This window comes from Chlamydotis macqueenii, chromosome 1, assembly GCF_036417535.1.
Source record: "Chlamydotis macqueenii isolate bChlMac1 chromosome 1, bChlMac1.mat, whole genome shotgun sequence".
Taxonomy (NCBI): Eukaryota; Metazoa; Chordata; class Aves; order Otidiformes; family Otididae; genus Chlamydotis; species Chlamydotis macqueenii.
Window position 1 is genome coordinate 70,947,630 of NC_141556.1, and position 23,599 is coordinate 70,971,228.

Sequence of the window (23,599 nt, forward strand, 5' to 3'; positions counted from 1 at the left end):
CATGCGAGGGTAAAAGCAGAGACAAACTTCACATGCTGCTCACAGCTCTGTATCAGTGCAACAGCCTAATGTAAAACAAAGTCCTCGGCTAGTGCTACCACAAGACTTTAATATGTAGACTAAAGGCAAAGCTGGGGACCTGCTCACCTTTCTTGTGTATCAAGCTAATAGCAGTGGGAGAACAAGGAGAAAGGAAAAAACCATGCTGGGTCTTGCCACAGTCACTACTGTGTATCCTCCAGTGTCCTCAGACACATTACTCCTTTTCTCTAACACCTGACACCGGACCTTCCCACTGCAAATTTTAGGTGAAGCCTTAATAAAGCCCTGACATCCATTGTTAAAACTCACAAACTAAAAATTCTGGTGCAAGCAGCGACTCAGCTTGTGTGACTTTTTGGAATCACTGCAGCAAGTCGTGAATGATGTATGAAATGAAAAATCCCTGCTCACTGCACACAATTCAGATAGTAAAATCTCCCTGGAGCATTAAAAAAAAAACCACTTAAATGTGTCATTTTATTTTTGTCCTGCACCCAGAAGACTCCCTCATCTCTCCCCAAGAACATGCAGATACCTCAGCTATCATCTGAGAATGAGAAAGCACATTTGGAGCTAAAGTAGATCAGTTCAGTTCACACAGTGCTTCCAGGAAAAAACATAGGAACCTGGAGCAAACCAGACAGAATTATTCTGGAGACATGTTCAGGCCTCTCTCCAAACACATGTTTTTTTGGTAATTTTTTAAAGTAATATCTGATCTCATCAGCCTGACTCTTTAACTTGATTGACCTTTGGAAATTGCATTACGGAAGCAACAACAGCACGCTCAATATAGTTAGGACCAGGAAAAGAAATATTTGATATAAATATCATATGTGTGACTAGACATCATTTATGTTGGGACAAATACAGCAAGATGCTTAGACTTCAAGCCTTTATTCTTTCTTGGTCCTTTGCTGGAACTTTTTTCCCAGCCTGCCTTTTGGCGTTGACCTTTTAAATCTGGCAGAACCAAATGTCTCCTGCCATAATTTAGCCATCTTCTGACTTGCTGCACGTCCTGCTTTCATCTGTTTTCTAGTGAGAGCCTGTTAATATTTTTCATATCCTTATTATAGAGGAGCTAGTAGAATGTGATAGGCTTTTTTCTTGTGGATTTTTTTTTTGGAAGGGCGGGATGTTTGGCAACAGTGATGCAGAACACAGAGAAAGGTTGGATTACTCCCAGCAGGGATTTCTTCCTTACTGAAACTTCTGCATGAGATGGGCAGCCTCTGTTCCCACACCCCCACATCCAGAATGACAGATGATCTCCAGAATTAATCTTGCAGCAAAACTGCTCAGTTTGGAGCACACAAACTGTCACTCTTTCCCAATCGCTAAAAAGTGGGGAGTTGTCCAGTTTGATGGTGTTCCCTTTGAGTACAAGGAGGATGGAAAACTGACAGCAAGACTACGGAAGAGTGATCTGCCCAGATGCAGCTGTCTTGATGACTGCATTTAGTTTTAGGAACAGAAAGCAGGGGTCCCATCTAATGACAACTGATGTCTTCTCTTGACAAGTTTTCTTAAATTTGCAATTTAATATTTTTTCCTCTCTAAATATTACTGATGAGGAAGGACAGTTGCCTACACCAGCATCATGTTTCTGTCGTCTTTGGCATTCTGAAATCGAACAGAGAAAGGTGCAACTGTTAACCCTTTGCTTCTCTAGTTTTTTCATATAAAAACTAGGGCCATACCTAGTTCTGCCCCTCGTGCACAGCAGAAGGAAGAAGGAACTACAGTGCTCAGCAGACATGTGCTGCAGAAGAAGGGGCAGACACAAGAACTTTGCGGTGCATCCTCCACCCATCAGCAGTAGCGCCTTCAACAAGCAACACTGCAGTGAGACTGAATTAGCAGTAACTGCTGTATGATGGGTTTGGAATTTTTTCTCTTCTGACAAACCAAGAGGCAGACAGCAAATACACTGGCAATAGCTAGTCTGTTTCTCCTATCAGGAAGATGCCATCTTTGGATATCACCATCCAATTTGGAAAGCAAGGCACTGCTAGAAGCTAATATAGCGCATGGGCTATGGAACAGTGCTTTTCAATGCCTTTTCTCAACAGACAAGCACACCGAGTCTAGGTCAGATTTGGTTCCACAAGAGGTCATCTAGAGCTTATGGATTCAAAGAAGCAGTGCTTAAAAGTAGGCATAAAAGAAGTTCTTCAAAGTTTGGGAGGTAAGAGGGTTGGTTCTCGAGTGCCTTGGAGGGATAGTGGTTTCCAGGCCTCCACTGACAAAAGTCACATCTTTCCACTTCAGCAAGATTTTGTGGGAAATGAAACATGCTTGCAATAATTTTCTAAATTTGTTTCTTTTCCCAACCCAATTTTCTTTTCTTCTTTTTTTTTTTTTTTTGAAGTGGGACAGGAATACTTGTCCCTATATCCAGCTTTTTGATACTCTGCTAAAAGCAACACTATACTTCTTATATAATATTGACAGTATTGCACAAATAAGCCAACATGAGGCACGTGGGAGTTGGTGGCAAGAACTAACTTTTCCAAAAAGCACACCTTAAAACCAGAATGATCAGCTTATGAGGAGAAAGAGCTACATTTCAGAAGAAAAGGATATATAGTGGTTAAAATGAAAGCATCAGACAAAAAAAAAAAATTATAAAGTGATTGCACGTCTGCTAAAATAACCTTACACATATATTTATACACACATATATAAAAAAGAAAAATTAGTTTTTCAACAGGCCACGAGGAAAACTGTTTGTCTGCCAACATGGTAAGACGAATGATTAAGATTACTTAGGATAGTTGGTTCCAGAGTTGTTTGTTCAGACGCAGCGCGTTCCTATCAAGACTGATAATCTGACAAATCACAGTAAATTTTGCAGATATATACTAGCTTTTATTCAGCATAAACCTCAGGGGTTTTTTAGTAGAGAAGGTATATTTGAATAAGGAGGGAAAAGAACTGGATTAAAGCAATCAGCTGCTTACCATAGCAGGAAGAAGTTGTAATTGTGCTCACCTTCAAACTACTTCATAGCCGAATGGTTAAAGAACTTGCAGTGGGCACTACGCTGTGCCACCTACACATTTCAGATCATAGATGTGCTCTTATAAATAATATGCATATCTTTTACCTATAAGTATCAGATTAGAATCTACTTGAAAGACACAGAGGCAGAGGTAGTAAGATGCTGTCATGGCTATTACAGTCCGTGCTGCACCTGGGGAGGGAAAGTAACTGGAACCCTGAGAGGGACACATCAGAGATGGTATTGAAAGGCCTCAGAAAAGCCCAGAAGACGCCCATCCTTGGATGTCTGCTCATGAAGTAGTCGTTTCTCTTTGTTTTGCTCGTTGACTCTTTTTTTTTCCTAGCGGTTCACTCCGCATTATGACTGAATTAGGTAAGGAGGTGCTGGGGGAAGTGCTCTTGGCTAACTTCAGACTACAGCCAGGCTCATTAAAACCAGCACATTTGCTGCAATGTTTGCAGCATTTCCTCTAGGTTTTAAGATTGCTTTAATAAGTGAAATTCTGAGCAGAAAGACTGTATTTTAATTTACTTTTTAGTGCTGCCTGTTATATGTATTCAATGTCATGCAGGATTTTTTTTTTAATACTATATGGAGCATAAAAATGCATGAATTTAATATCTTAATAAAAATGAGCACATCCTTCTAGAAGCCCAAAGCTGCTAAGTACACAGGACAGGTTCATTAACACAATTTTGGAGCATGAAGAGAAAGTGAATTGAGAGCCCAAGCTTCACAAACATCAACACAAAATCCCACGGCTTTTTCATAAAGTTTTGTCCCACCTCCTGCCACTCACTGTCTCGCTGGAAAACCACGGAGAGCAGAGCCCACGAGCTGCCAATGGGTTGCAGAGGGAAGCCTAGAGTTAGATCCTTAAATCATCCACCGGCAGGTTGATTCGGGGGTAGTGGCATGTAGGATTAGCATACAAATAACCATCCTTTCCATCGGAGAGAAACAGGGCAAGGTTGTTACAGGTGTCAAAACTTTGATTGACATCTTAGACACGGCAGCAAGGTGGCCGTGCAGGAGCAGAGCTGTGGGTTTGAGCTTTTCCTGGAGCAGGGGGCCAGGGAGGGATATCATGGTGTGGGTAGAGGTAATGGCTGTACAGCACATAGCACACACAAAAAAAACAAGGACACAGCAATGCAAGATAGATTTCCAGGCAAAGCCATTCCAATTTTAAATATTTGGCTTTACTAAGGCATGTTTCTAAATTTATAGGCTCTATAGCTTTCAATAGGATTATTCAGCGTACATCAAGTCGAGCATGTAGCATGCATTTGTAGGATTAGGGTTAATGTTATTTTAGTATAAAGTGTTCTTAAATGTATCAGATTACAAATCAAATAAGGAAGCCAACAAAAACTAGTGCAGAACAGCTCCTTATTGAGACTGCTCTCCCCCTTCTTGACACTTTGTATAAGGCAGACACGTAAAGTTTATAAAGAATTCTTTGAAAAGTTTTGGGGATTTTTTTTAAACCCAAATCTCCAATCTTAGAAACTTCTGATTTCTGTGTAAAATTTGTTTAACACAAATTAGAAAGTGGAGAAATGCAATTTGTTTCTTTATGGGAAGATTAATTTTTAAGTTTTCTTCTACCTAAAACAAAAAATCTTATTTTTTTATGCGAATTTTGAGAAGAGGAGTAGCTCTAAAGGTAAGAGCTACTTAAGAAAAACAAGGTTTATGTAGAAGCAATCATAGTGACAGAAGATGAGAACTAAGACAATAATTCACAGTGATTGCAATTGTTATTACCATCCCTAATGGTAGCCCATAACTCATTTAACCTATCACTAACTAGAAATCCCTCCTAAAAATGTATATAAAAGATAAAGCCAAGCTGAGTGATTGTTACTGGAACTATTTTTAGAAGTTGATCAGCAATAATAAATTTCTCTGCTTCTTCGAGCAGATGTATTTAAAGGGGGGATTGATTATTAAATGTGCATTTGCATCAACTTTTCTCTAATACATATTTCTCTTTAAGATATCTGCAAAGAAATAATATTATAAAATAAAATTAAAATATCATTTATTTTGTCCCATGGTGGGAAAATAATACTGTTCAACACAGGGTTACAATATAAAAAATATTATTCACCAAGCTAGAACCAGAGACTGCATATGCCGGTATTTAGGTTTGGAAGCTTGTCTTGAACAAAACTAGGCTTGATTCACAAGCATTTTGCACATTTTAGCATCAAGAGAGAAAAGTGATAACTCCTATACATAAAGTCCAAAGGTTCAAGCTTTGTTCAAAACAAAGGTGTGATGTGACAGCTGCGATACAAGAGCAAGGGGATATTTGCTACCAGGTGTAGTATAGTGTCTTCCTAATTAGTCCACTACATCATCACTTACAGAATATCCAAATGTATAACTTCATTTATTCTCACTTATTCACTTACTCTCACCTCCCCCAAATGTAGAAAAGATACAATAAAATCCCTGATGTTCTCTGCTCTCACCCTCCCCCGGAAAATAATTTTATCTTTGCATGTTGTGCAATTCTCACTTTCATCCCCTATATGCCAAGATGAGACATTATTTTTTTTTTTTTGTAAAAGAAAAGATGAAAAGCTGGAATTCCAGCACTGCAGAATGCCACTTCACTCAAGACCTGCAGGAGAATTTCCCGAGGAACATCATTCCAGAGCTGAACATGCTCTTCTTTCTTATAAAAGCAGCAATTTTCTGCTAGTGAAAAGTTCCCTTGAGTTGTGTTTTGTTATAAAAGAGATAAACAGGGTTCATTCTAATCCCAAAGGAAAATAATTTGCAGTTAATAATTGGGGCCATTGTGCTATTTGAAAAACAGGTGCAGAATACTCTCAAGTTGCTGGTAGCTGCAGCTCTGATGCGAGGCTGGGAGAGGGACTGAATTGTGAATACGCTATACCCAGACTCCATCGTGACATTTTAGCATATGCTTAAATTAAGCCTGCAACTAGCCTTCCCGCTTGCCATAGGGCTATCGAGATGCTTAATTGTTAGCATACATTTAAAGTCCGTCTCAGCTGGTTTTAGAGAAGATGGGACTGTGATCATATTGCAAGTACCTATACAACGTGAGGTGCAGAATTCCACCAAGCTTTCTGCATACATGTAATGCGTAAATACGATACCAAGCAGATGTGCAGAGAGGATGTGAGCACGGAGAGCTTGCAAGGTATCTTGGCTGCATATTGTCTCATTTTGATACATGGCTCGCTCATGATCAAATTTGGCTGAACTATTTATCCTGTTGTTTGAACAATTTGTATTTTCACTAGTATGCAGTCAAGATTTGATACTACTTTAGTGAATTTTTGACCTAGAATATGTTCCAGGGGTTTTGTTTGTTTGCTTTTATTTTAATATCTTTCTAAATATTAGAAAGATGCAGAACCAGCTGTTTCTGTAAATCCAAATTTTAGTTATTTCTAGCCCATTATAGACTTTTTTTTTTTTTTTTTGACCTGATCAGGTACATAGCTAGCTTTTCCATCCATCCTTTTTCAGGAAGATGATAATTTGATAGATCCATGCATACATCTAAAAAAGCAGCACTTTCTAGACATGGCTTAAACAGCCTTTTCTCTTTTAAAATATGAATCTACTGATACCCATAGCCATTTAAATAAATACCAATCACATACAATACGACTCAGGTGTCCAAATGCCAAGTGATTCAGAATATGCAAAAAGCAGCCTCAGGAAGGTGTAAAACAACAGTACCAGAATTAGGTTGCAGGGAAGTAGGTGTAAAACATATAAAGCTTTTTGACAATGTGGACTCATTGCTTCAGATATTTGCATCTGACAAACTTCAAAAATTCATTAGTATTTCGACCAGGAAAAAAAAATAAAATCTTGTGACTATTACTTAGATTTATTTCAAAGGTCATCCATTATCTTACTAAGGAATCCATTGGGAAGGTAGCCATCATGCATTTAATAAGGTATACCCAAAATACAGATTCTTAAAGACAGCAATAGTTAAGACCAATTTAATTTAGAAATAATTTAAGTATTGCATACTGTGTATTTTGGTTTCCAAATCCACGGTGAATATATTTAACTTCAGTGAGAAATTAGAAGACAAAAAAGTACCTAAAGTCAGGAGACCTGAAAGCGTGTAACAGTGTTGCCCATTTCGATGGCCAAGTCTCGATCACCTAATATGAAATTTACATTAAATTTCTATTTCCAGATGAGCAGTGTTTGAAGTTTTAACTTTGCTGATGACTACATTGAACAGAAAAACAGCTATGATTGTTAAATATTATTCAAACATTCACAGTAAGAAGGAATGTTATGTATTATCTGGAGCCTTTGAAAAATATAGCAAAATTCAGTAAGAAACTATTTTATTTAATTATATATTAGGGACTTGTTTTTCAATTTTGTGTAAAATATCCACAAAAAAAAATTGTTAAAGTTTCAAGTAAATTAAGTAATTTTTATTTCCTTTTTTTTTTTAATGAACAGGTACACAGCAGACCTCAAAACTTCTTAAAGGCATCTCTGTGCTAGGCAATAAACGCTAAATACTCTACTACATTATACATAGATGCATTGTTTCACATATGCTTCTGGCCAAATATGCAGAAAGTTTCCAATTAAACCTTGGATGTTAAATCACATATCATAATGTAGTTTGTAATATTTACTCCTGAAGTAAATCATTTTAATATGGGTATTATTTTAAACATATTTTATTAAAACACTAGTCACAAAGTCACTCCTGAGGAAAAATTCATCAAGAAAGAAATCAAGAAAGTTGCATTTATTTTAAAAGATGTTACAGAAAATACTAACCACACCTGGAATTGTAGTTCTTTCACCATGAACATTATCCCATCCTCTGGCACTGCACTTACCTAGGCTGCCCCAAAATTGCCACTTTTATTAAGCTTTATTGAGCTGCTATGGATTGACAAAATCTTTGTAGTAAAATAATTTTCCATCAAAATACACCGTACTGTAGTAAAGTAATGAAGAGCTCTAGGACAGGCTTTAAGAGGTACTATACTTTCATCTGAAAAGTCTCCTGAAATTCTTTGAACACTTCCAGGGGATTAATGAGGTATTTTGACAACACATGAGAAGCGTCTGGTTTTCAAGAAGCCTTATAAGAGGGAATATTCACATTCTTGGAAATTAAACTGTGTATTTTAAGCCACTAAAAATAACACAATTATTAAAAATTTGGCAGCTCTGAAGAAAAATACCAGCAGATACGGGGAAACACATGGAACTACTGAAGAGCGTCAAACTTGAGTACACACATATTACAGCGTTTCAACATGACTTAAACACCAATTTTAACAGCTTAATTGAATGTTTCTTATTAAAAGCTATCACAGATGAACTAAAATAAGAACAAGCTAAACTAGTCAGAGTGTAACTAAATCAAAAGCATTATGTTTTGCAAGTTGGGTGGATTAACTGTGCATATGTGCATTACTCTCCTTGTAGTACACCCTTATCCCTTCAAGAACTGTTAAGGTGTTTTGAGAGTTTCAAAACCTTTAGCAATTAGTGAAGAGAGACAGTATTACTATTTTTTTTTCAAGACATGCTAAATGATACAATTAATGTAAATGTAGGAGAACGTTCATCTCACATACACAACAAAATTAGTACAAGCAAACCGTTACAGCTACCATTTTTATATATTTAAAAAAATATTTTTAGAGCTTATTCCTGCAAACTGCTACTCCCTTGAATACTTCAATGCATTGCAACAAGGATATTAGTGAATAAATAAAGGTTCAGTTCTACAAAGTTTTAGTGAGGAAAGCAAAGCTCTCTTAAGCTTCACTTCTGTAAATACCCCAATATTCCTGAAAACTCAGAGTGCTTAAATCTTTAAAGTTCTACCCTTATTTAATCAAGCTGGGCAAGAAGCACACCAAGGTGTCATTCTGAAAACCACTTATAACCCACTACCTATGAAAATACCCATACAAAGTATTTATACTTTGCATTTATACATGCATTTAAGAGAGCTGATATCTTAGGTGTTTGCAATACTTAACGTGCACTTTCCACAACATGAGAAGAAAGAGGATCTGCTAATCAGTACCAGGCCACAAGACATTTCCAGTGTCTCTAACTACTCCTATGTAATAATTTTTTAAAATAATAATTGCCTTTAGAGTGCAAGCAGTTTTACAGGAAAAAGCTGCTTCCTAAACTCTACTCTTTTCAGCCTGCACCCTTTCACAAACTAAATATTTTACAAAGGCAGCATCTTTACGATGCTCATTGTTGAACACTTTACTTTCTGAAGTCACATCTCATTATTTACAAGATCTCATCCAATAGATGTATTTTAAAAATTTGACTTGTCTCAGGTCTTCGAACCAGCAAGTGAGGAAGGAAAAAAAAAAGAACTAACACGAGCTGCCCCTTTCTTCAGGAATAGTGATTTACTCATCTTCATAGCTATTCAGTGGTACTTTTGAAGTCTGCAGTACATTTACAAGTGAAATCAATACCAAGGTTGGGCGCTGAGGGGGTAGACTTTTGTGTCACCGTTCTCCCCATCCCCGATAAGGTTCTAGATGTGTTTAAGGGCAAAAATTCCACCCCAATATATTAGTTTCGTTAATCCTTTTCCTATGATCTGTTTGCCTGGCTAGGGAAATTATGCAAAAAGTAATAAAAGTTCTAATTCAATTTCCATGTTAAGAGATGGATTGGAAAAAAAATTCAGAAACCATATTCTTTGTGTTTACTAAGAGATATGCACTCCAACATTTAGTGTCATGGAGCTAGAGTTAAAACCAGAAACGGTGGAGATAATTTAGCTGCATGAATGCCTGCTCTTCAGTAAAATGCTGCCAAAATTAAATAGGAATGAAACAGCACTTTGTAGTCATTGGTCGCTCAGCGGGGTTTGCGTAGTTAAAAACCTAAGTGAAAAGGGTGATTGACCTACATTGCTACTAGCTTAGCACAGCTGTACTTTCATATTTTCGCTGCATCCAAGGAAGCTCATTATTTAATACAACTGAGTTACATGTAATTGTCGGTCTTTTGCTTTACACTTTTAGGGGCCAGATATTCATCTAAAATGTGCGGCAGGCATTACTGTGCATCTGGAAATATCCATGGCTGCCCATTTGCACGCAAGGCTAAGAGATGGGATTGCACATAGCTGCACCTGAAATTAGGAGGCTGCCCGGGGTAGGAGTACCTCACAAATATGCAGAAATCAAATGAGCAGATGGAACAGAAAGCAAATCCCTTGGCACCCCAAAGGCAAACGCTCTGCTGTTTCCCTATTGTTTTGAGCAGAACCAGTCCAGAATGCACAACCAAGGCGCGTTTCACACAACTCATACCTGCAGTTTAAATAAGTAATAACATTCCAGTTAACAACCAGTCTGACATGTTAACAGCCTAAGGGCTGTTAACATAACGACTGGTCATTAATGGCAGTAATGACAGATTTCAAAGGGAATATTGTGCTTGTAAATGGACATGCTGCCAGTCAGAAGAGAGGACAGAGCATAGGCTGATACATTAAGATGTCACCGTACAACTCTGGAGAGGGGAGGGGGAAAGAAAAAAAAAAAAAAAGAAAAAGTCCCCTTCTTGCATATTTCACTTACTGTAAATGGACTTGAAAATTGGTGTAAATCTAAGTTCCTTAAATTAAGTCTTCACTTTCTAACCCAAGAGTGTATAAGCAGGAGACAGAAGCCTGCAGGGGAATTATACTCTGCATATCATTTTCACCGTGTGTTATTTCTAACATTGAGTCCTTTCTTTACTCAAGTCAGTTCTCATCCTTGTTAACAAAACAGAGTTCATTCCTGCTGTGACCACCCTAATATTCTTCGTGTCGTACGTCACGTCTGAAACCACTGGGGACACTTACATGAATCAGATTCTGGGGTAAAGCCTCTCACACCCAAAGCATCTTCCAAGATCATTACCTCATTAAGGATTTCTTTCATCCCCTCAACCTGCCTCCACCCCAAAGAAAGAAGTTTTAATATAGTAAAATTAACCAGTTTTACCAAAGGAGAGAGCTAAAGCAAAGCAAATTTTGAAGTTCTAAAGATACAGAGTATTTATAAAAAGCTCACCAAAGCGGGTACCTCGAGGCTCAAACGCGGAACAAGAGCGTTTATCGGGGCTGAGGGAGGATTTAGGTTTTTTTGGCATCTCTAAATGAGAGAAACTGGAAGTATCTTTGCAAATAGCCAAAGACACAATCACACAGTTTGCGAATTTAACCATGAAAGTTAAAGCACCCAAATTGGCTACATTATTGCTTATAGCATCTGTGGAATGGCTGTCTTATTGAAAGGCATAATGAACACAGAGAGACAAGTTAATAAGCAATTTTACTCTTTATAGTATTGTGCAAGCCACATATCCTCTAGAGGGCACCACATAAATTAATAGGAAGCAAAACCAGTTTTATATGTAGCAAAGACTCCCTTTATGGTTAAAAAGGAAAAAAAAAATTAAGAGGATAGTTTGAAACCATAATCGAACCTTAATCTGATCATTAGTACAAAGTAATTTGTTCTTTAAATTCATATCAAGTGGGTTGCTAAATATGAAAGCTTATTTGACTACAAAGCTAGAGAACATTTAACTAGTTTCTACATTAGCATTAAAAAGATCACTTTTATAGGTTCACTGCATAACTAAGTAGATAAGATGCAATGAGGCAAATGACTATCTGCAATTACCTTAAGTGCATCAGTTTGAAGTTTAGTGTAAATACCAAGTTTAAATCTATGCACTCACAAGAATCACTAAAAAAAGGCTCCTGACAAGATAGCTTCATTAAGACCTGATAAACCTGGAGACAAAAATCAGAAACATCTTAAAACTGATTATAGAATTTCTCATATATGCTGGTTTCACTAGTGCAAAACTAAATACTATGTATGAATAAATAACTGAAACATCCGTTCTGAACGTGGTCATGACAAATAAAAACTACAGTCTCCTTAGTATGTATTTTAACAATCTGTTAGCAAAATGCTTACTCCTGTTAGACCTTCAAAGACCAGAGAGCAACAGTGTGTGTGTGCGCATCTGTGCTGGTGAAATGCTTTGCTCGTACCTCCACTACTAGATCACTTCCTGGTTTGATTTTAAAACATTGAATCTACTGCTCTAGCACTTGGGAGATTCAGTAAGTTCAAAGTCTCCAGTAAATTTGTAGCTGGGATCAAACAGCGGTAGCAGAGTTTTCTCACTCCTGCAGGCACTTGTTGTAGAAAGATTCTTCAAACGGGTTTTAAAAATTAAGATAAGTGTTACCTTTGCTCTAGAAGCTGTTGCAACTCCTCTTTCTAGACACATGCTTTAAGATCACAAGTGGCCTAGGTTCACGTACAACAATTCCCTTCTATTCAAACAGTTCCCTATCAGTTTTTAAAAGTAAGGTTTTGTTACATACTTCTTTGTCAGCTTTAATACGATGGCTTTAAGATGCAGACTCCATGCTAAATTCCGAGCACTCTATCTTGCGTTCAGAGTTTTAATGGGTTGCAGGACACTTTTACCACTAACTGGTCCAAGCCCACGCCTGAAGAACTTGATCTGCCTTGCAGCCCCAGCTCAACAAATGCGCAATGCATTTGTGAAGGTTTTTGTTCCACTCTAGAAAAAACAGGTTGTAACATGGAGAGCCAGAGTACCAATAGCTGTTAACATTTTAGTCCTGATTCCTGTTCCAACCTACCCATGCTGTACAACTTGGGAACTGATTAGCATGTGGGAACCTCTGATTTGGTACCTGTGCTTAAACTGAACTTGTAAGTTAACGCATTCAAAGAGAATTTTAATTTTTCCCCAGTGTATTACTGACTTGAATGTCCCTTTAAAAGGAAAAGGCTTCACTACAGGGGCAAGAGAAATATTCCCAGAAGTTCACATTAGCCTGGAGCCGCTAGTCTCATTAGGCCGCCTCTATAGGGAACAGAGGAAAGGTGCTCCTGTAGGAAATAGATGCTCTGAATCACCCCAGAGGAGCCTTTTCTCTCTATTTATTATTGAGAGCCTAGGGAGACTAAACGTCCCGATTAAACTTAGCTCCTGCAAAGTAGCCCTATTTATTCACATACAACCTGTAGATAAACTAGCCTGGTGATGTTCATCAGTACTTTGCTATGGGTTACACCTCAAACACCTTTGAGAATGTAGGTCCACAAACAAACAAGCAGAGAGAAAAATCAGCAGACCGCTTGCTATCTGAGAAGTGGCAACAGGATACCCAGCATCTCACCCAGGTCACCAAATTAAATCAGGAGCAGAGTGGATTTGAGCCTACTTAGCTAGATGGTTATTTAGCACCAGGAAGGCCATTGGTCATCTCGGTCCAGCTTCAAACAGCTAAACAACAGTACTCATAAAAGCTTCCAGTGCCAGAAATTAAATCCCTCTGGCAAGCAGATGAAAATGAGTAAGTGAAGGTGAGTGAAGCCCTCCTAACTTACAGGGTTCAAACCCTGTACTGGAGCTGGTGAAAAGAACGTGCATGGTTTCAGGCCACTGTGTCTGGCCACCACCGTGCTGCAAGGAGGAGGAACAGGAGACCACCAGCTGTCCGGGAGCACGGTGCTGTGGGAAGCATAGGGAGGGGTTTTACTCTCTTCCTCCTCTGAGCACAGGACCCCGGTATCAGCATCAGAAAACTGGCAACCACCTGCACGACCTGGTTACGTGTGCTTTTTGATTCGGATTTTAGTTTTATCTCTAATTTCAGTACTTGTTTTCTCATCCTCCACATCTACTCGGCCTTGCAGCCCTCAAGTACTGCTTATGCCATAGTGACTACGTAGGAAGGCCTGAACAGATTTAGCAAGTTTCCCAGTGAACATAAGAAGGACTTGGCCTACCTCAGATAGTCTCTGCGACAAAGGATAAGGTTGGCTTTGGTGTACAAGGTAGAGCCCACCTCCCCCAGGCGACAGTCACAGCAGGCACATTTCAGGCAGTCTTCATGCCAGTATTTGTCCAGGGCCTTTAGAAGATACCGGTCTTTAATCTTACGGTTGCAGCCAGCACAACCTTTCGGCTTGGTGTCTGGCTGGACTGAGAGCATTTGTATACCTGAAATACAAGAAGACAAGAGAAGAGTGAAAATAGATATTGTCTCGAGTGAAAGTCTCGCCCTTTTCTGCCTCCACCTTCCCCAACACCCAGTTCATTAAAAAGGCAATTGTGTAGATAGGATGAAATAACCTAGATAGTCCACAGCAAGCTGAAAACAACATTAAGATAAATTTGAGAGCAGAAACTTCCGCTGCTCTAAGTTCCACAGCTTCTCTTTAACACCTCATTTACCTGGTCTCTTTGCTGAAAAGAAATATTATTTAAAATATTAGAATGAAAAATTAAAACAATTCGGTTGAAAAGTCATCCACTTTTGCCCAAAGTATCCAATATTTAGCAAGCAAAAGTTTAAATAAACAGCATACCTATGATGGCAAACATAGTGCAAATAGGTCCAAATATGTAGATTTAGCTATCTTTACAAAATCCCTCCAGATTCTAAAGAAGAAAAGACTGAAGCTATCAGAGGCAAAGGGCTACATTTTGCTGCTGGGGATGGGGGGATGTTTTTTTAAGATTTCAGTTCTTGTTAGACAAATGAATGAAGCAATCAGATTACCAGAGACTTCAGTACCAGCATGTCTAGCTACAACCTGCAGTGTAAGTACCTTCTAAAAAAAAAAAAAAAAAAACAAAAAAACCTGATTTTAAATAATCTGCACAAGGTCAGAGAGTTGCCAGTTTGTCAAGGAAAACAAAAAAAAAAAAAAAAAAAAAAAAAAAAAAAACCCCACCATAAAAAACTCTGCCCCACTTTCCAATCACAATTTTAGCCAACAGCTGGTTTGAGACAAGTAGTACCGTAGTGTCCATTAAGTACATATACCTTTTGATGTAATAGCAGAGAGCATTTAAATAACAATTCAAACGCCCGAACCACTGTTTAAGGGAGGGAACTGGTAAAAGTGGAACACAGTTGAGCGATGGTACACAGAGCACCATAGCCACCTTCCAGAGATCCATACAAAAATCGATTGCCCTCAGTTTTACTGTAAATGGGGAAGAGGAGGTCACCACCCCGAAGTGCTTACAGACTGGTCTCTCTTGGTTAATGGCACGAACACTCAAACCAATTCTCTGAAAGTCATTTCTTAGAATAAGCAAAATCATAGCCCTGCGGATGCTTTGTTGGACATCAGACAGGAACTAGAGAGAAAAAGAGAACTGACACGTAGTTCGATTATTACGTTATCTCACTGTTTTAAAGCCAATCAGAGACATAACTGAAAAAAAATGTTACTCATTAGAGCACATCTGAATATCACAATGAGAATTTTTCAAGATTAGGGAACAAATGCTGTTGCCAACATGCAAATCCTACCCCAAAAATCAGGGTATGACACCCTGTTATTATGCTGAGACTGGGAAAGGTCAAATAGCATCTTGTAACAAAGAAAAGCAAATTCAAGAGCTCCTCATCAAGAACGTTCTACTTCCTACTGTTAAGAAATCTTTACAGTCCCAGCTTCTATCAGCAGATCTCGGTTGGTGCTGTTATACACCACTACAGACAGAGAGGCTCAGGAAGCTAAAACGTGAACAAGTTGAGGTTTGGGTTTCTGTTTCATTTATTTTTTTAAAAAAAAAAAGCTCTCATAAAGAAACACAAAAATGAATGTAATCTTTGAAGCCACAGTACAGTGTGCCTGTATGGATATTAGCGCTACAAAGACAAGCAGCTAAATGCTACACTCGCTGAGGCATCCCAGGGACCTGTGTGCCTAAGCGTACGTGGAACGCATTGAATTTATGTGGCCCGCAGTGCCCGCAGAGCCCCTCAAGTGACTTTCCAGGATTACCAAGCTGAACTCCCAGGTTTCACCTGCAAAGCTGATCAGTGGATTAGAAAGAGTAATTCTTATTGTGACATAGGAGCGCAACGGCCTTGTTCCCCTCTTTGCAATACACGCTATTACGCATTTTGGAGTGATACATTTATCTGTTAAATCAGCCGTTCAGTTATATGCAAACACTTCTCCTACTGTGCACCCCAAAGTACCACGGCAGTACTGCTGCGCAACATCTAAAGCTCGTAACAAGAGTGTAAGGTCTGTATTTTTCTACCAGTAAGTACAAAAAATGGCACTGCTGCCTTCCCGTTACTTCTCGTGTAGCTCCTACACCACTTACAGGCTTGTAAGATCTGTTTCTCGTTTACAAGGGGGAGGATGAGATGCAGCAACCTGCACAGGGCTCCCCAGTATGGCTGTGGCAGATCTGGGAATGAACACGCACATCTCGTCTTGAGCAAGCACCATGAGAGAAAGGCTGAGCCTTTACAGAATTTTCGATTGCCAGCCGACTCCCCTGAATCCAGGGTACACACATGAAGCAGCAAAATAACATGGCTACAAATAAACATCTAAAAGCGGTGAAAATACCTGAGGTTTCTGGTAAAGAACCTATACCAGACCAAAAAGGGAAGTCCTGCTGGAACTCTAACACCTTCACTTGGTGGAAAAACCTTAATCTGTAAAGTTGCATATCACAGTAGAGTATAAATATCTGCTAAGTGCCAACAACAGGCTTATCCCCAGGCCCTCTCTCTTCGGCCACGTAGAGGACAAACGCAGCAAATGGGCCACCATTTCTACCAACTTCTGAGAACTCCGTAAAAAAGTTCAGAAGCATGAACTGGGCTGTTCTAGGACTTTAATCTTTAGCTCGAGGGAAACCAGGATAAACTGGGAGCTAACACAGTTAAAGGCTTTAAAGAAAAAAATCTTAATGTAAAAATTTTCTCGCCTGATAAGGAAGCGGGTTAGAGAACAGAGCCTGACAGTCTCTGATCCAGGCTGATCTACTGTCCTACGCCATCTGAAGGGAACAAGGTGCCACAGAAACAAGGCTAAACAAGTGAGTTTCTGAGCAAATTGCAATAATCAAGCCTGATAATTCCTGAGGCACACGCTGCAAACATGAGCCTACTGTATTATAAATAAAACCATGGCTCGAACAATCTTGCACACACCCCTGCACAGTTTTTCAGACATTTGCTACATGAGGAAAGTAGACAGAACACTGTCATTCCCGTTGGTTTGCTAAAAACCTCCTTGTTGAGATGAGAAAAAAGGGGCAGACATCCCAGGGAAGCAGTGTTAGCAACCTTCCACGCCTGTTTTCCTGAGGCTGAGCGAGAAGGTGGTACTGACATCCCCCTGGCAGCATCTTCAGATTAGGGATTCAATCTGCAGCAGCTTCTGGAGGAAAGGAACGCTTTTCTCCTCTGACAGATCTGATCTTTTCGCACTTTACTTGCAATGAAGCTGCTTCTATTTTAGTTAAAGTTTAAAAAAATCCCCAAACTACTGCTTACTCTTTTTTTTTTTTGAAGTCTAGGAAGGTTCTAAACAAAACAAAACAGCATTCCAAGAAGTGCTTTACATATCTCCAAATTCTTTGCACGTGCCCTTTTCTTCACATGCCCTGGATTAAATCACTTAATTTTGATGACAGAACATTTTATTACTTTTTTTTTCTCTATCGTTTGAGCTACCTTAATGCAGATCAGCTCATGGACCATCTCTCTTCCCTTTAATGTTCCCATAAGATCTCCAATGCAGTTACACTTTTCAGATACGTGCTTGTGTATTTTTATCTCTCTCTTAATTTGGCAATAAGAATACCTGCAGCTTACTGTCAGCCAGCTTTTCACAGGCTGCGGTTTAAGTACCCGTTTATTTCTTAGGACACAGGAAGGACCCTTTTGGAGGATGACAGCACCCACACCACCACCCCCCAAACTGCTCGCTGCTGAAATATCAGGTAGCGGCACATAGCACTGCTGCCTGGCTGCCCTCCTCTACCCTATCCCCACAAAAGCAGAGCTGATGGAGCACTTCCAAAAAAACCCATACAATTCTGTAAGTGCTACATCCAGGCTGGAAAAAAAAAAAAAAAAAAAAAATCAAACCCAGTTTTCCCTTCACTTCTGCAGAGTCCTACCCATGCTCTGCATCACAGAGCAGATCTGCTCTCAGAACTGAGAAATTTCAGTGCCTAGTCTGTCATTGTCAAACAAACCCTTTTTATTTCACCCCAATATGCTTTCAAGGGCTTCCTCTATCCTTCTCTCCATTCCCTCCCTCCCTCCACCCCTAGTCCCCTAGATACTGCACATAAACTGCAGAGCTGTGTCAGGAGTAAGACTTCTTCATCACCCTCCACCACCTTTAGGATTTTTGAAGGGAGAACTTAATAACCTGGTTTGCAGGTGTTCGAATTTCCCTTGGTCTCCTCAGATAAGTTCGATGCAACTGACTCCCACCCCTGGTTATTGTTATTATCGCGTGATGAAATACTGTCAACTGTTTTGTAACTATGATTTAAGGATAAAGAGGAAAGATTGCTGGGAAAAAAAAAAAGCTAAATTAGGCTCCTGGAAGAAGGCAGAGAAACAAAAATCCAGTCATCACCCTTCTCAAAAAAATCAAAGGGAATGAAGATTTGCCATAACGAACTGTGTTATGTTAGTGATGCAGTAGCATCTGTAAGCAAGATGGGTCCCTGATGGGGCTGAGTGAGGCACAAGACCCACAGAGCGCAGTTTCTGGCTCTTGGGATACTCTTGGGAAGGCATGTTAAGGGAGGAAGAGTTGGATATTATTATGCATCGGATCACTTAAACTTTTGAAGACCACTCTCCCCCTCTCCTTTGCGGAGGCACGCATACAGTTCTACCAAGGACAGTAGGATGTACAGCAAGAAAGGGAAAACTTGCCTCTACTTAAAAGCAATAATCAGTTTGGAGCAAATTAAGGATCAGTTCACCGGTGTTTTTTAAAGACAACAGACTGACAGACAATATGCAGTCAACAAGAGAGTTAGAGATCTAGTAGAAGATAACAAGAATACTTTTCCGATGCTTTCCCACTTCGTAGCTTCATCCCAAAAGCATTCAGAGCTCCAATTGTTCAGGACAAAATACACACAAGTTTACAAAAAAAAAAAAAAAAAGTTAAGGTTTCAGAAGCGAAGAAACATTTCAGAACTCGCATGTAGCACATCAGGAGTCGTAACTAGTTTTAGATTGGCATGTAAATTGTTCTGTGGAAAATTCTTATTGCCTCCGAGACCCTGCTATTCTGAGTTATTGACAGTTTAAGGGAAATCATAATTAAAAAAAGAGACATAAATAATAGCCTGTGCAGTGTGGTGCACAGAAATAAGTAGAACCATTTCATTTAAACTCTGGTGAGCTTTTAATTGCCTGGATTGCATTGTGAACCAGCCTAACGGTTGATTGCCTCCATTATGCTCTCTTGTTCTGTGCCATTCATCCGCACAGTCTCAGCTTCTGTAGTTAACACAACAAAGTAACCGCAACTCCATAACACTCGGGTTTTTTTTTTTTTTCAATAAAAGTAAGGATTTTACTACGCTGAATATAGTCTCTTCTGTATACTTTTGAGTTAATTTTCCATGCTATATAACTAAACTTCACCTCCTGCCCCTTCTTCTACAGAGGACTCTGATTTCTTTCTTTATTATATTTGATTTCTTTTTTAATAAAGGAGGCGGGTTGGGAAGCGGGAAAAGAAAAGAGAAGAGGTTAGGTAAAAACTAAAAATGGGAATGCAGTCCCACAGCTGGGAACAGTGATACAGATTAAAAGAATTTGGCCAACACGGCTAGTCGATTGCCAAGAGACACCAAACAAAAGATTTCTCCTCTTCTTCTTTCCCCTTCTCTTTTTGAAAGCTAGATTGGGCCTAAAAGCTTGTTTCTCTCTGTTCACTGGCCCAGAGCATCCCTGCAGGCTGCAGTCCCCTAAGGGACAAGCCAGCAAATAGATGTACCCAGATCTCGGGGACAGAGCTGCTTAGCGATGTTCCTACCCCTGTCGTGTCCCCCCCTCCCAGCTCTCTCCCTCAAGCTCCCCCCCCCCTTTCTTTTTTAGAGCAGTGGTGCTGGGAACCAATTTGATTCCCTTTTTCTCCAATGCAGCTGCAAGGCTCAGAGATACTGACATTTTTCCACTCTTATCAGTTTAATTACAGTTACCATGGCAGCAAAGTGCTAGTGCTTGGCAAAGGCCAACAAGAGATTTGCAAGACTGAGTTCAATTTTGATGCAGCTCACATGCAAAATAAAAAAATAAATAAGAAACATACACCCTGCAACAAAGAATCCCTTTTGGAGTCGGACGCTCCAGCCCTTTGTGCCAATTCCCTTTCAAGCGTCACAGGGACGGGGAGCTGCGGGGAGAGGGGGGTGTCGGGAAAAAAAGAAAAAAAAAAAAAACACAAAAAACCACGTAGCGATATTTGTTGAGCCTGGCGAGATTAATGGGTTTAAAGAGCCGCCCGAGGAAGCCTTTCGAGGAAGCGGGATTTTTGGGTCCCTTTAGAGCACACGCAAACGCTCGCTACGGCAACGCGATCCGGATCCAAGAGGCAAGAGACATCCCCCCCGCCCCCCCACCTCCAGTCTCCCCCCTTCCTCCATCTCTCTACCTTAAAGCGCACCGCTCCTGCTCGGTGTGCACTGAAAGGGGAGACCGCCGGCCTTACCAAAACTTTTCTCCTTTTTCTGCATGAGTTGATTTACGGGCGCCCGGAGAGCCCCTGCTCACTGAAGCACCGGATCCCGGCAAAAGTAGCCGAGTGCTTCCCCGGCCCCCGGAGTCGGGGGGGTGGGGGGTGAGGGGGGAGCGCTGCGCGGCGGGGGGGGCGGGTTGCGAAAGGGAGGGGTGGGGGGTGGGCGCACCCCGGCCGGCGGCCGATGGGCAGTGACAAAGGCACATGCTCGCCTAACTCTGCCCGTCAGCCTGTAATCCCGGGGGTCTCTGAGCTTTGTTGTAACAAATGGGTTTGATTAAACTGTCAGACGCGGCGTCCGCGTAGCGTAGCGCGCTCGGTACGGAGAGAGAAAAGGGGAGGGGGGGATGTGGGGGAAAAGAAAAAAAAAAAGAAAAGGGAAAAAAAAAAAAAAGGCAAGGCAAGATCGTCAGCAGAAGTACTATTTCATAACGCCAGCCTGGCTGCTGCCCTTCTCTCACGCCGGTCCAAGACAGGCTATGTGAACCCGGACCCCAGCGGGTCCCTGCCGCCCCCCAGGAGGCTCCCCACCCGCGCCCCCCAGGGTTAACCCCGCACCCAGCCGCCTGCAAATTAAACTGCTGTGCGGGGAAGCTCGTGGATTACAGCCGGGGAGTGGGAAATCAACCGGCTCCCTCGGTAATTGAGAGCGCGTTTCGAGAAGCTCTGGAATAAGCAAGAATAATAATAACAACAATAATAACGGGGGGGGGCGGTGGTATTTGCTGCAATTCATTATTAACTTTGCTATTTCTCGAGACGTACAGTCGGACGGGGTTTCGCTCAGCATCCTCCGCTTGCATGTATTTCATGTCTCATCATAAAAATAATGAAGCCTCACATGATTTAAACAAAACAGTCTCGGCAGAGCTGCAGCCTGAGTGAAAGTTGCAGCGCAGAGATGTGTGTGTGTGTGTGTGTATTGCAGCCCCGGCTTATGACTCAGAGAGGGAGAGAGAGAGGGAGAGAGTGATGCAGACACACACACACAAATGACCCAAAGCTTATGTACACAGTTGCCTCACTTACCTTCTCAATTAAGCGATACAGGGGAGGCAGTTCAATAAGCACAGTGGCTGCTTTGTAGCTCTTCTCCTTGGGAAAGGTCAAAAAGAAGCATTGTTTGGGGAAAAAAAAATAAAGAGGGGGTGGGAGAGATGGGGAGGGAGATCGCTATTCTTTAAGTTTAAAATAATGAGGTCCTCAAGGATCCGCCAAGTAATTGTGTTGACCGCATCCGAGCTACAGGTGTCCTCCTTTTAGTGTCTTGCAGTCCAAGGCTGTCTGTCTCCGTCCTGGCTGAAGACAACTTACCTAAAGCAGCGTGTGAGGAGCCGAGTTGAATGAAGTCAGGGCTTTATCAGCTGCAAAATGCAATCCCTTACCAGCCAGACATAATACAGCAAAAGAAAAGGTCACTCAGTTATTACTGAGCCAGCGGAGCCCAGGCAGCTCGCGTGGAAGACCACAGAGAAGCAGCTCCCTTCCGATTTAAGGCTATTTACCTCTCTCCCCCTCCACCCACCCTGCCTCTCCCCCCTCCCCCCTCCTAACTCCCCCCTTCCTCTCCCTCTTTCTCTCTCGTTCTGCAGCTCGCTCAAGTACAGCCGCCCTCGGAAAGTGCAAAGCAGCCAGGAGACAGATTGGGCTTTGTTGGTAATTTCCCATGGTGAAAATTTACAAGCCTGCAAGTGCAGTCAGCAAAACCACATGCATATGCTAGACACAAACACCAGGGACACACGCACGCACACACACAAGTGACCTCTACTGAAGCGGCTCAGGATCACCTTCCCACAGAGCGCTCCAGAAACAGACCCGGGGAAACAGGGGAGCGTCCTGTCCCACCCCCCCATCACTCCTCCCAAAATACTTTGCTTAAAAGAAAGAATAAGTTGCCCACGCAAAAAAAAAAAAAAAAAAAAAAAAAGAGTAAAAAAGAAAAAAAAAAAGCCAAGATGCATATCTCTGTATTAATGAGCAATGAGGAAAATCCCTGAAGGTGAAAACGCTGCCTCTCTCTCCGTGCGAGATCTGAGCTGCTCAGTAAAGAGTGGAAACTCCAGCGTGAAAGTTTCCCACTCCGCGGCGCGGTCCCCGGCCCCGCGCCCCACGGCCCCCGATTGCCACAGGCCCCCACCGTCGCTGCACTTTTTAACCTGAATGCTGGAAGAAGACCAGCCATTCCCCCCCCTAACCCCGACAGCATCGTCATCCCAGGAGCTGAAGACAGATCCTTATTCTCTATCTAGTGATGGAGGGGGAAAAAAAAAAGACAGACAGAGGTGTGTTATAGGTGTTGAACACTCTTGACCAAGAGACAGACAGACAGACATGCAAACACAGAAGAGATATAGCAGACTTTGATATTCAGTCACGCTCACAGATGATTGTTTCTTCGTGTTTTATAATAAAGATGTTGAGCCTAGCCTACTGTAAATAAAGTTAAAAAAAAAAATCCAAAGCATCTTCCTCTAAGAGCCATCTGCAGTTGGAGAAAGACCAGATTAAGAATTTGTGAATACAGTTTTCAGACTTCAAAGTGAATATCTGTTGTCTGCTATTAGAAGCACCACACTAGATTTCCACAAAGCTTTGAAAGATGTCAGCTTACAATATACCCTAAATTTGAATGACACTCACATTATAGAAGTCTTTCAAGACCCAAGAAAGATTTAAAAGCATTGAAGTGCTCTGCCATCTACACCCCTCCCTCACATAATCCAGCAGTTCTAATAAAAATCAAAGCAACCTCAGAAATGCATATGTTTAGGAGAGGTCCCCCCCCCCTCCAAGTAAGCCTCTCTCTCTTTTTTTTTCAATATATATTTATAAAATATATATATATAAAGGTTCCTGGAACAAGCACACTGCACTATGAGCAATTCTTGAATCTCTTGCCCCCTCTCCCTCCAAG

At 40.9% G+C, this 23,599-nt stretch overlaps 1 protein-coding gene across 7 annotated transcripts in view; it reads right to left on the reverse strand.

Moving 5' to 3' along the window:
- LMO3 (LIM domain only 3) overlaps positions 1-23,599 on the reverse strand; it is a 63,186-nt gene that overhangs the window by 37,663 nt on the left and 1,924 nt on the right. For 2 of the 7 annotated variants that reach the window (XM_086756195.1, XM_086756153.1), the window contains exon 2: positions 13,927-14,140. In XM_086756195.1, coding sequence (XP_086612321.1) covers positions 13,927-14,132 — 206 coding nt within the window. In that variant the 5' untranslated portion in view covers positions 14,133-14,140. Of the gene's footprint in view, positions 1-13,926; positions 14,141-20,598; positions 20,756-21,711; positions 22,162-23,599 lie in introns of those variants that run through there. The other 5 variants (XM_086756175.1, XM_086756167.1, XM_086756188.1 and 2 more) reach the window with 5 other exon arrangements.